The following is a 13,072-nucleotide window of genomic DNA, read 5'->3' on the forward strand; positions in this document are numbered from 1 at the left end:
CTCTGATATCTTTCCTCATAATCGTATCCCTTTCGCACCGAATATTGCTGCTCCATAGGTTCGAAATTACCATCAGCTTCTGCTTCTGACATTTTCTCGTCGAGAAAATATTTAATGAGATTTAAACTAACAGATAATTGCCGGGATTTACGTAAGAAATATCAGCGTCTTTATTACGTATGCAGAAAATAATATTGAGTAATGTTAGATTAGAATAACGTCAAAACTCTCTAAATATTGGTACGGATGAGATCTAGAGCTATTGTTACTGCCAGAAGTGTAATTAAAGTGTCGATGGAAAGCTTAATTGACCAGTAAAAATGACGTCATACAATTGGCACTAGTTGTCCGTTAACTGATGGAAAATAACATGTTTGTATATATATATAAATATATATATAAATTCAAACATTCATATTCATACAAACATTCATATATTCACGCTGATTTTACGCTGGCTCAATATTTGACGATGTTTTCCGTCGAAAATTGAACGATGCTTTTGTAGGTCAAAGTTCACCGCACATTTTTTCGCAGTAGAAACTTTTGCAATTTTAACTTTCAATACATCACAAGTCTTAAGATGTAATTAAGTTCAAAGTTAAAATTTTATAAAAGTTAACATACATGAGATTAACTGGAAAATATTTTTTGTTTGTTCACCAATTGATAAAAAAATAATGTGATTTAATTTCCATTATTTTAAATATGCGATTTTGTTTGTACGTTCATACATACATTCTCGCTATTTTCCGTATATTTTACGTGACTCGTTTACGCCACACGACTCTAAACTATCTGTCAATTTTCTTTATGCATCTATCTTTCTGTATGCACAACCAGTCGCTCCGCTCTCGCTATATCACGTTCCCCTTTTAATTGCCAAAGTTTCCGTCCTTCCCCTCTTCTTTCTGTTACTTTGACTTCTCTACGTCTTTAACTTTATCTTTCTATGGCCATCGGCAATTCCGCGAATCTTTATTTCGCTCGCATGTTTCCGCTCTTTTTTTTCCTTCCGTAATTCTGCTTCTTTGTAACGAGAACACCTTTATCTCTTCCTATTTTTATTCTTCCAGCACATAATCCTGCGTGTCTCGGAGAGGCTGTGCTTTTGCGCCGTCTTTTTCTGCCCCACAGCTTCTACATTATATCCGGGCGCTTTCTGTCCAAACGCATCGCATCCATGCGTCTATCTCTGTTTTTCTCCATCTCGCGAGTCGAGGTCGTTCTTCTTCGTCTCGCGACGCAAACGCACGTACACATATTCATCTTTTTTCACTCCTCTCCGCTTGTTACATCACAATCTTCATTCGTCTCTCTTTTCCAGCATCTTATAACTACGTCGATCTGCGCCTCTGCTGTGCTTCTGGCCTTCCTGTCGCGTGTTCTATCACTTCGCGCTCGACATTGGCTGATTCCGGTTATCCGTCTCCACTTCGCTGTGCCATATCGGTTTCTTTACGCTCTTTTCTACTATTTATATTAATATTTCGCTTATTCTGCTTTTCCCGTCGTCCACCAACATTGATGTCAATCTATCTTAAGCTTTAGAAATTTCTCTTCTTATACGACTGTATCTACTTTACGTCCCGGTATCACATACACACGAGTTGGCTTCGTCTGTCGTGAAGGACTCGATTTCTTTCAACTTTTGTTTTGTTATTTCACAATTCACATCATCAATTATTTAAAATTATACTTATTTCTCAAACATAGCAGTGCGATAATAGACATATAAATCAATTTAAATATTAATCTTTTTATCGGATATTTATTATGTCAATAAAATTGCGTAATATTTTAATGTGGATGAATATAGCTTTTAACAAATTATATTAATTATATTATTTAATTATATCACCATTAGAGAGTAATTATAGTGTAGCTGCAAAATGTAAAAATCTGCTGCACGACAAAATGGGTGAATCTGTTCGATCAGCAAAAACTACTGTACTATTTCAGGCATGCGAAGGAAAAATAAATATTGCATCGTACTTTGGACTGTAACGTCGCATGCGCTGCGTGAAATTCCAATGTGAATCCGAGCGCCCTATAAAAAAAAATAGCACTCCGCAGTAAGTGCTTTTCTACGTGGGTGTAACACCCACAATCTTGCAAGAAGCTTGTAGCACTGTTAATATAAATGGCGGCGAAAAAGTTTCTAAAAAAAGAGCAATGCAGAGGGAAAGCAGAAACCCAGAGATTTAAGGGAAAACATTTTTGTTTTACAGTTGCGTTTTATCCCTCGATTAATTAAAAATGAAACACTCAATTCTCTCGAAATAACAGAGTGCAGAGAGCATATTATTAAATTAACTGAAAAGCAGAATTTTTAAATAGATTAAAATGCAAACTTATTTAATAGATTTTTTAGCGATTCGATTAACATGAGCGTAAGTTACATTTATATAAGTCTAAAATAATTCAGCTTTTTTCAAGTTGTATGTGCTTTAAATGTTTTTGTGACGAATCTGAAATTTATGTTCGAATATATGATCGAGAGATTCTACTATTTCTGTTCGTTAATATATATCTTGCAAAAGTTATGAATGAAAAATGGATAGTTTCTCATCGCTGAACTATGACGCATGATTTTTTCGGATATCCTTCTCTCGCGCCTCGGATATTCATCGACATCGATCCAAAATCATGTGCTGACATATTATGATGAATTTTTCAGCGAGGCAGAATTTTCGGTACGCTAAGTATTCCCCGACGTATTTTAACGACGACCTAGATTTCCAGTAAATTGTACAGAGCACATCGGGGTTTCTATGGCCATGCGTGTAATCCAACCCTAATCGGGAGCGACAAACTACGGAGGTAAACAATATTGTTTGCAAATCGACGTTCGAAGCCTTCGGACGACGACGTCCGCTCGAACTTATAATTCGATCGACAGACCGTGCACATTTGCGGTACTGCAAACAAAATTGTTTGTGCTTCTTTCTGCGCTGCACGGCGGCATCGATCGATCATCGTTCCGTAATCGCGTAATCGTCGAAACTTCCTCTTGATATATAATCATTAAACATTTAATAAGATGAGAGATTTTCTTTTTGACTTTCGTATAATGTGCAAAATATTCTCCTCGACGATAAAGAATTATATGAGCAGCAACGCGTGACGAGATCACAACTAATTTTCCATATCATTAGCCAGATGTTGCTCGGTATCTCCAGCAGAATCGTTTATCTATTTTTTATTTTTAATGTTATATCCGTGATAATTTTTTTATGATTAATATTAAGCAAATTCCTATATTGAAAGAAAAATATCAGAGAGCTGATAGTTTCTTTTATATTAAAAGAAAAAAAATATATATATAATATTTAATTATATATGGGCGCGCGTATAATATCGCGAACAAGTTTACCGACTCTGCGAAATTATTGTAAAAAACCAGGAAAACTCTTACCTCGTAATACTGTCATCTTTTTCCGCGTCTTCCGTTGCGATCTTCCCCGTAATATCTCCGACACTTGACGCTTTCTCTATCGGACCTTCGTGTAGAATCGTCAGCTCCGGTCTATCTGGCTGCGCGAGACTGCTAATTTTGAAAGGGAACTGTTCCTGCTTTTGGCTCTTGATCAATCTCTTGGAGCCTTCGCTTCCGGTTCTGCTGAGCCGCCTTTCCTTGATATCCCTGTCGCCCTCGACCGTCTCTTCGATCTCCTCGCCGTTATCGGAGACCTTGGACAAATCCCAAAGGATCTCCGGTTTCAAGTTTCTCACGGAGACCTTGTGGTCCTCGTTGGCGTCGGGCTTATTCTCCGTTAAAGTGCTCTCCGAAGTCGATTTCGCCAATGTGGGTAGCTGCAACGAAGACACGTCGACAATTTCCGGTGACGGTGCCCGCGTCAGTTTCGTTTTAACTGTTTCGGCAACGACGGCTACTTCCGGCGGCGAATGAATCTCGATTCTTGTAACTGCCTCTTCGAAGCGAAGCGCGGATGCCTCTTCAGCAGTGATGATTCTGGCGGTCACCAGCTGCACTTCCGGCAACAAATCGACCTAGCACAAAAAAAACCAGCGAAAATTACTTGCTTGTCAAAATCAAAATAGCTAAAGTGAAACAAATTTATTTAGAAAACGATAAGATTCACTTACTTGCTCACTCATATCCTCGAAAAATATCTCCTGAACGTCTTCTTGAATCCTGACACCCTTCTTCTCTTCCAACAACGATTCTCTCGAGGACTCTCTGGAAAAAGAGTCTCTTCTTTTTCTCATCGAACTGGGTCGTTTCACAGGCTTTTGAACGGCCGGTTCAGTTTGTTGAACGTCCGAAACGACTGCCGAGGCACGTTCCAAGGTTGACCGCTGCTTCTTGCTCTCCAAAGATCCTTCAGTGTCCTTCACTCTTGAGTCCTCCAGAAAATCCTTCGTCTCTTTCGTCATTTCAGGTACACTTTTCAGGCTCCCTTTTCTTTTTGTAGACACGATGGACGGTTCGACTGTCGTTGAGGGGCTCGCAGTCTCCCCATCTTTGCTAATAACTGATGGACGTTTGACTCGTTGCTCGTCTACGTTTTCAGAAACCGAGGTTTCCATCGTTTCGAGATTAACGCTCATGTCAGAATAAGTCGGTATACTGTGCCTCGTTAAGAATTCTGTCACCCTCTCGATACATTCCTCCTCCTTCAGGCTCTTTCTCTCTTCCCTCGATCGGCGATAAGTCTCCCCGTCCTTTTTCTTCAACTCTTCCTTCTCTAGCGATTCCAAATTCCGCTCTGAATCTTCTTCCAATTTTTGTTCGGTTTTGACAGATCTTCTTCCCGATTTTTTCGATCGCTTCCTACCGTCTTCTTTTTCCGTGAATACTTTTTTCCGAGCACCCTTTTCCGACGACGTGTCCGACTTCTCCAGCGTCTCCTTCGACGTGGACGTACGTCCCTCGGAATCCACGCTGCTATGACGCTTCAAGGTCTTCTTGCGTTCCTCGTCTACTTCTCGCTGAGATCTTGTAGTCGCGGTGATCCTGGACGCTTTCTCTGCGCTGGAAAGCGGTTCCTCCTGAACAGGAGGTACGCGGGACGATTCTAACTCCAGAGACGATTGTTTCTTTAATTTCACCTTCGGCGCTACCTTCTCCATTCTTGGTGCTACGTCTTTGATGTGTCTCGGTATCCTCGTCGTTTCCACGATTATCGTGCCACCATATGACACGATGCTTGTCTCTTCGTGCATCGTTTTGGATGTGGTGGGATAGAACTCGTGAATGATTTCGACATCGTTATCGATGTCGACGTATCTAGTCGGTGATTGTTTGTCCCGATGACGAAGCTTTCCTAAGGGGGGTGGCCGTGCCGGACTACAAATCGGCGTCACTGGGGAAGCATCCTTCCAGTGGTCCTCCTCTTCCTCCTCGTCTTCGTCGACCTCCGGTTTGTTTGTTGATGTTTCAGTCAAACCTATAACCGACGAATAATCTTCATGAATATCGATTGTAGCAATATATTTTTTTAACACACTCGACAGAATTTTTATTGATGCACTTGTGTGATAATCTAAGTTACGCGAATCTTCCGATTAATCGTCTTTGAGAAATTTCTCGATCTTTATCGTCGACGAGGATAAGTCATTCCGCATAAATTTACTATTCAGATAGGGAGAGAGTTTGCGCGCGGAAAGATATCGCATGTTACCACGCAATGTATTAAAGCGCAGTGCGCTTTTGTATGGCACCTCTAAAGGAAGTTCATCTAATTGCAAGATCAAAATTAATGGTTTCGTATATCAGACTTAAATGGTAATGGCAAATTGCCACGGTACAATGTATTTTCATGCACAGCATGGAAGGAGATCTCGTTACTGTCAGAGAAAGGAAGGGTGGCTCGTATGGAAATCACATCATAGTGTCTCGCGAAACAAGGCGCGACGTATCCTCGTTCCAGGACAATAGCAATATCCGAAACTGTCTCGAAACATATACTCGGGAATGTACTCGTTATTGAATGGAGTGTAATTTATATGACTTTATCTTTCTCTCTTTTTGAAACAATACAACATTGCCGCGATCGATAATAAATATACGAGCTCACACTGTAGTATTGTAAAATAGTGTGATCGATTGTTAGAATAACATAGATAACTTAATATAATTACATTTGCAAATATAATTGCATGCTCATTATACAGATTGCCTTTTATCGATTTCGCTAAAACTCTTAATTATAAACTTAATGTCACAAGAAAATATTAATTATTGTGCAGATGTTTTAAATTTTTATCAGCTTTGTTATAATTAATTCGAATTTTCGCTTCGCACAAAGCATTTTTTAAAATTCATTAAATCAAGATGTACCTGATCTCGAGGAAAGCAGGTCCTCAAGCTCTGCTACGCGGTCGGTCGTCTCGCACTCATTGGGAAAACTTTTGCTCCGTTTCATCTTCGGTGTCGCCTTCTGATATAGAAATGAGTAGCGTAGAAAATGAACAAAAGAGACAGGAGTTAAACAATTGATATAAATTATCAATTCTACGATTTTGCATTAATTTCTACGTTTGATGGAAGAACTAGCTTACAAATACTTAAAAAAGAATTTACAATTTCTTCAGATCGACCAAAGCGCGATTATAATTGAGATAGTGCGAGAGTTGATATATCTTTTATTCACAGTTCGATAGATTGTGTGATTCTAATATTTTTATACAAGTACACATATTTGTCTGATAAGGATTATAAGGATTTATGCAAATATATATCTAGTTGCGATAATACATATGATATAAGATTTCAATTGATATAACCGTAATTGATATTGAAACAGCATAATTTTATTTCTACACGTTCAAACTGCATTAATATGTTAATGAAATCTCTCTCTCTCTCTTTTCTCTCTCTTTCTGTCTTTCTCTCACTCTCTATGTACATATATATGCATCCGCAAATTTTGATCTATATGAAATTATTTTGGTAATAAGCATATCACGTGCTCGGATTTAAATGCGTTGCAAAGAGAGAGATGTACTGTAACAAATACAAATGCAAATAACATGACAAGTCATTGCGAGAATCAATAATCGTGCGAATTCTGCGCACATCGCGTTATCCGAACTCAGTTGTCTGGAGGAAAAATAAGAAAAGTCGCCGCGCGTATATATCTATATAAGCGTTACTTAGCAATACGTTTGCTTCGTAATCTCTTCGTTACCGATAATCCAGTTAAGGAAATAGTTTCATACAAATAGGATTGTCTAGGTCTAGAAGTCCGCGAACATCGACGATGCAACCCTTCATCGTATAACCGTCCGCTCTATAATGACGAGAAGAAACAATTTATTAAATATACGTAGAGAGATTTAAGAACGCAATCCAGCTAACATCGAGGATAACAAAGTAGATATCAAAATAACTCGTTGTCAATATCGGGAACGAAGTATCGATTAAACAATTACAAGCGGCATTGGAAAAAGGCTTAGCTGGAATCACAAGATACGATTTACTGCACTTCTATTTGTACGTGCAGTTAACTAAATTAGATCGAAAATAAGCATCGTCAGGCAGTAAGATAATTTGATCGTATCGATAAGAAGCTAATTTTAATATGTTGCGAGATTGTTCTGTCGCAACATCGTAAATATTCATATAAAATTTATATACAAATAAAAAGTCGAAAATTATCACAAACTTTATAAAGTATTAGTTCTATCTGTTTTAAAATATATATCTCGTCTCGATTTTTGTTTATTGACCAAATACCAAATAAAAAAAGTACTATTCATAAGAAGATACCATTCTACAGCAGGTTATTGTAACAGAACAGAAATTACATATATAAAACAAGATAAAATATAATTGTATGTTTTCAAATAAATGCTAACATTATATCCTTAAAGATTCCCGTTCGTAGAAAAAGTGAATTTCAATTTCTCAATTTTAATTGCTACGTAACATCTTTGCCACCCGCTTCGTTTCTGCTCAAGGCAATCAAGTAATTCGATCAGCAAGTGACGATTAATTCGCTCAAGTGATGAAGAAATTATTATCCAATCACGCGAATAAAATGATGGAAAGGCTTTGAGATAAGAATCGTCTTGCACAAGCGTTTATAAATCAAGAGACAGAATTTGTCATACAGTTCGTCACGCTTGCATAGAAGTCTTGCCTGGAAAATGATCGATTTCTTCGAGACGCATAACGATAAGAGTATTTTTACTCTTATCAATCATTAATATATAAAATATAGTAATTAACATTACGATAAAAATAATATGCGTTTTTATGCAAGCAACCTATTGGAGAGAATTACCGATTGGAGAGAATTGCAGACTTACCTATGTAATATAGAACTTGATATATCTATCTCGTGAGATTTTCATCCAACTCTTTCATGCAGTTTGCGACAGTGTCGCTAACAATGACGGATTCGTGCTGAGTACCAGTTGCGTTACGGAACATCCATATTATTTTAACACAGCCTTATATAGTCCTTATGAAAATAATAAAGTGTTGCTAAAATGCAACAACAAAATTATCCAACAAGTAATATATATATATATATATCACGCTCCTTTCAGTATACATTTCTATATTTCTGATAAAATGTAACAAAGTTAATGATACAATTTTTTATAACGATCGTGATTTTCAAATACATCGAGAATGACACACAAGGCCGAGAAAAAAGATTATAAAATCGTCAAAATTGTTTAAAACCATGTTTGAAATTTAGTGAGATGTATATAGGAATTCCTTATCTAACAAGTAAATATTTCATTGACATAAAAATCAAAAAAACATGTCGATTGAATGTCGATCATGTTAATCATGTTATATTTTTTATGCAAGCAACCTATTGGAGAGAATTACCGATTGGAGAGAATTGCAGACTTACCTATGTAATATAGAACTTGATATATCTATCTCGTGAGATTTTCATCCAACTCTTTCATGCAGTTTGCGACAGTGTCGCTAACAATGACGGATTCGTGCTGAGTACCAGTTGCGTTACGGAACATCCATATTATTTTAACACAGCCTTATATAGTCCTTATGAAAATAATAAAGTGTTGCTAAAATGCAACAACAAAATTATCCAACAAGTAAATGAACTGATTCTAATTCTCATCGACATTTCAAACAACGGAATTATTTATATCAAATATTTATACGTAGATTTATTCTAGATGTTAGATTATACTTTGCACAAAAATGGAATTAATTAAAGTTTCTATAATAAATAACATTAATGACGTTATCATCATAAGATAGTAATTTCGTTAAACGATATCTTTTGAGAATCAGACATAAAATACTATAAAAATTATTTGGATAATATTTGTATGTGGTGATATTTCATATGTATTAACGTCTTTGTATATATACAAGTAAATATTTCATTGACATAAAAATCAAAAAAACATGTCGATTGAATGTCGATCATGTTAATCATGTTATATTTTTTTTAATCATGATATATTAATCATTAAGCTCTCAGGAGATTGGCAAAAAGGGGAAAAATCTTGGATAAAAGAATGAGAGGACGGGACAATTCGATTTCGTTTCTTTTTCTTTCAATCATCCGCGTGAAATTACATCGAGTGTCGCTCCTTATTCTCCCTCTCTTTTTGTTGAATATCAATATTATTATTAAATGGGCATAAACGAGGACATAGTGCTTGATCATGGTAACTTTTATTTTCTAATTCTGTTTTGGTTTTTTGGTCGGTAACTGCGGTAAACGTATAACTCGCATCGGAAATGTGCATCCGCCTCGGCGCTTATGCCTCGCTCTGAAAAATAAAAACAGAAATATCGAGATTAGAGAGACGCGTGTATATGTGTGGACATTGACGTATGACTTACGGTACTTTCGACAATAGATTTTTATCACGCGGCATTCTCGCTAAATTCTATGAAGCGCGCTAATGTGTGATTACGTCTCTGTTCTTTTCAGTTGCATCTTTTTCGTATTCTCATTCTATATATGTAAAGCGAAAAGAATGCTTATATCTCGGAAAGACGAGGAACAGAATGTTGTCAGAGAGAAAACGTTTCTAAAAAGAACAGATTTAATTTTACGTGCGCTTAATGTGTCACACGAAACGCACGATGGGAATAGAGAGGACAAGTTTACATTCATGTAATACAAAATGTATAAGTGGCGAGAATGCAAAGATTATGCCATGTGTATTTCTTGGTATTTTACATAAAAAGTCTTACATAAAAATTACATAGAGAAATTATATATATATATATACATGTGGAAAAAGAAAATCTAATTCCAGTGCATTCAATTACTATGTCAAAAAGTATAACAAATTTTTGTTTCACATATTTTTATATATCACATATAAATATAAAATTAAAAATTATAAGCGATGTGCATATCTAACCATCTCAATAACGTTACACGATAACCATCACCTTCTTTTCAGAAAATATCATAAAATGTCTACCACTGACAAACATGGACCAATTTATCTAACTTTTGCGAAAGTTCACGTTTTGTGAGAAAAATATTCGTATAATAAATCTCGAAGTTAAACTGAACCTCGTTTTCCCAGCGAACGACTCGAGTTTGCAAAATGTGCATCTATTACAGGCAACAGTCGGATGATAGCACCGAAGAATATATGGAGAGGCAAAACTTATATCTTGCAGTAATAAGAATAATAGCGCGAAAGAGAGATACGCGGGCAAAGAAATTATGATAGAGCGAAGTTATGACAGATACACCTGGCGCAGGTGCTTCGATAAGAACAAGCGCGACTTACGTAATAATCGTCGTACTGCCATATGCTACTGCCATATAAACGTGTAGAGAATTGTATATTCGTAAACTGTGAACTTTCGTCATCATCTGTGACAAGGAAGCATGTGAAAGTTACGCGAACTTTCCCCCTCCCCCTCAGTTTTTCTTTAAGAATACATCAACAAACTTTGAAAAGGATTCGCGTATGATCTCGAAAAGCTTTATTGTAATTGTAACTTATATGTATATAGGTACATAATCATTCTTGTAATAATTGGCTGTTAATATGAGCCAATAATAACGATGTTTTGATAATTTATCCAATTTTGCAAACGTGCAACTATTTCTTTTTTGTTATTTCGGATTAAATTTTTCAGTGTCTCTAATCGCTATTTTTCATATTATTTTTATTCATATTTATTTTTTACTTTTTATGTTGTCAACGTGTTGAGCCACAAAAAATTTATGATGAAAAATTTTCACGCTATATTTACAATGGGATTACGTTGTATTTGTCGCATGACGAAGAACGGGAATGTATAATCTCTCTGTTCTCGAGAGACGCAATAACAAATTGATAGAAAGCTTCGTAGGATATTTTCAGCAAATGTCTCAAATAATTTATCAATTTTAAACTATAATCGCTTAACATTTATTTCAACATATGGACTTGTGTGTATGTATGAATTTATTAGAGAAAACTAAATTACATTTAATATTTAGCTTGCTGAAGCACATGAAACTGCGAGCATGCTGCAACACGTTAAGTAGCTCTAGAATCTAGAAGGTTACTTTGTCTTGCAAGAGTAGCTATCAAACTTGACTATCTGATCCAAACGAGAATGGACGAAAGGACCGAAGGAGAAATTTGGATCGTGCATCCCGGAAGTCTAAGATTGCATTTAGCATTTGCGCCAGCGGAAGAACTTTTACGGATTATTGTTAGGCGTATGTGCGAAGATCTCGCGTTAACATTTTATGCAGCTGCGCAAATAAAGCTTGCAACAGACACTACGCACACAGTGAGGAAAGGAATAGAGTAACAACGATAACAACAGCGGCACATCGAAACAATAGTAATAATAATAATAATAATAATAACAATAATAATAATAATAATAATAATAATAGTAATAATAAAAAGAACGTTGGAAACGGCGCGCCGCACGTTACTCGTAACACTCGTAACCAACTCGCGCGTAATAGGGTAGGGTAGGGTACTACTACGTGCCCTGGGATCGCACTGCACTCACAAGTGACACATGGTTTTGAGGAAAAAAAAAAAAAAAGAAAGAAAAACGCGTAAGCATTTCCCTAAAGCGTAATCGAGTAATAATAATAACAATAATAATAATAATAATAATAATAAAGGAAAATAATAACAATAATAAAACGATAAAATATAATCATATAAAAATAATAACGACATAATAGAAATAATAATCGTGACTTTCGCGTGCCTTCGAGACGCGGTTTTCAAAGATAATAAGATAAGAGCTTCACGTTCTAAGCGGTGAAGAAAAAAGAAAGCCTGGAGGAGAATCGATTTATTACGTAACTTGCGGCTCGGATATCCCAGCGGCTACCACATCGAGGATTATGTACCATCCGTTCGAGTATCGGGAAGGCGGTCGGAAGAGTTCAGGTATAAACAGGTTGCGAGTAAGTAGTAAACGTACGTATCGATCCCCACACGAGCCTCTTGATAATAGTGAAGAAAGGTGCCAGTGAGTAGACAGTAGTGGAATGGTAGTAGAGCTCTACAAAAAGGCGAAAAGTTCAATACGAGCTTGTTTGGAGAGTTCGATTAAAAATTGTTTGTGAAGACATCAAAAGGAAAAGGCGACACAATCGGAAGAAGAAAGAAACAAAAAAAAAAATAATATTAAGAGATATCATTCAACTTGATTCTTTTACTTGCCTCGTTATATGTTCTTTCTCGATTTCTTTTCCCTTTTTTTTGTTTTTTTTTCTTTTTCTTTTTTTGTTATATTCTCTCACCCCCGAGTCACTTTGCCGCTGGCTTGAGTCATTCTCTCTGTCTCGCATGCTTTTTCTCTTTCATACTCGAATTTTTTTTATCTCAATTTCTCTCGTTCACTCTCCGCCACTTGTCTCTTCCTTTCTTTAATTTCAACATTCTTCACTCACTCTTTCACACTCGCATTCATATTTCACGTTCGCATTTCCTATTCGTTTATCTCTGATATCATCTCTTTTCTCTCTGCATTTGTATATTTTATTTTAGAGGGAAAAGCTATTTTCTCTAAATATATATCTTTCGCTCTTTCGCGCGTTATCACACTTCTTTTTCTCTCATTCTCTCATACTCGCCCGACTGCAAAGAGACAAATGGCAAATATAATCTAATA

At 36.3% G+C, this 13,072-nt stretch overlaps 1 protein-coding gene across 3 annotated transcripts in view; it reads right to left on the reverse strand.

The window, feature by feature from the left end:
• Positions 1-13,072, reverse strand: part of LOC115234941 (inaD-like protein) — a 93,707-nt gene that overhangs the window by 23,310 nt on the left and 57,325 nt on the right. For 2 of the 3 annotated variants that reach the window (XR_003883962.1, XM_029806363.1), the window contains exons 18-20: positions 6,308-6,410; positions 4,111-5,414; positions 3,419-4,014 (exon numbers count right to left, since the gene is read on the reverse strand). Coding sequence is in view for 2 of the 3 variants with exons in the window: in XM_029806363.1 (XP_029662223.1) it covers positions 3,419-4,014; positions 4,111-5,414; positions 6,308-6,410 (2,003 nt within the window). In the remaining variant the exon portion in view is untranslated. The remainder of the gene's footprint in view (positions 1-3,418; positions 4,015-4,110; positions 5,415-6,307; positions 6,411-13,072) is intronic. The other variant, XM_029806364.1, reaches the window with a different exon arrangement.

This window comes from Formica exsecta, unplaced genomic scaffold (assembly GCF_003651465.1).
Source record: "Formica exsecta isolate Colony F162 unplaced genomic scaffold, ASM365146v1 scaffold21, whole genome shotgun sequence".
NCBI lineage: Eukaryota > Metazoa > Arthropoda > Insecta > Hymenoptera > Formicidae > Formica > Formica exsecta.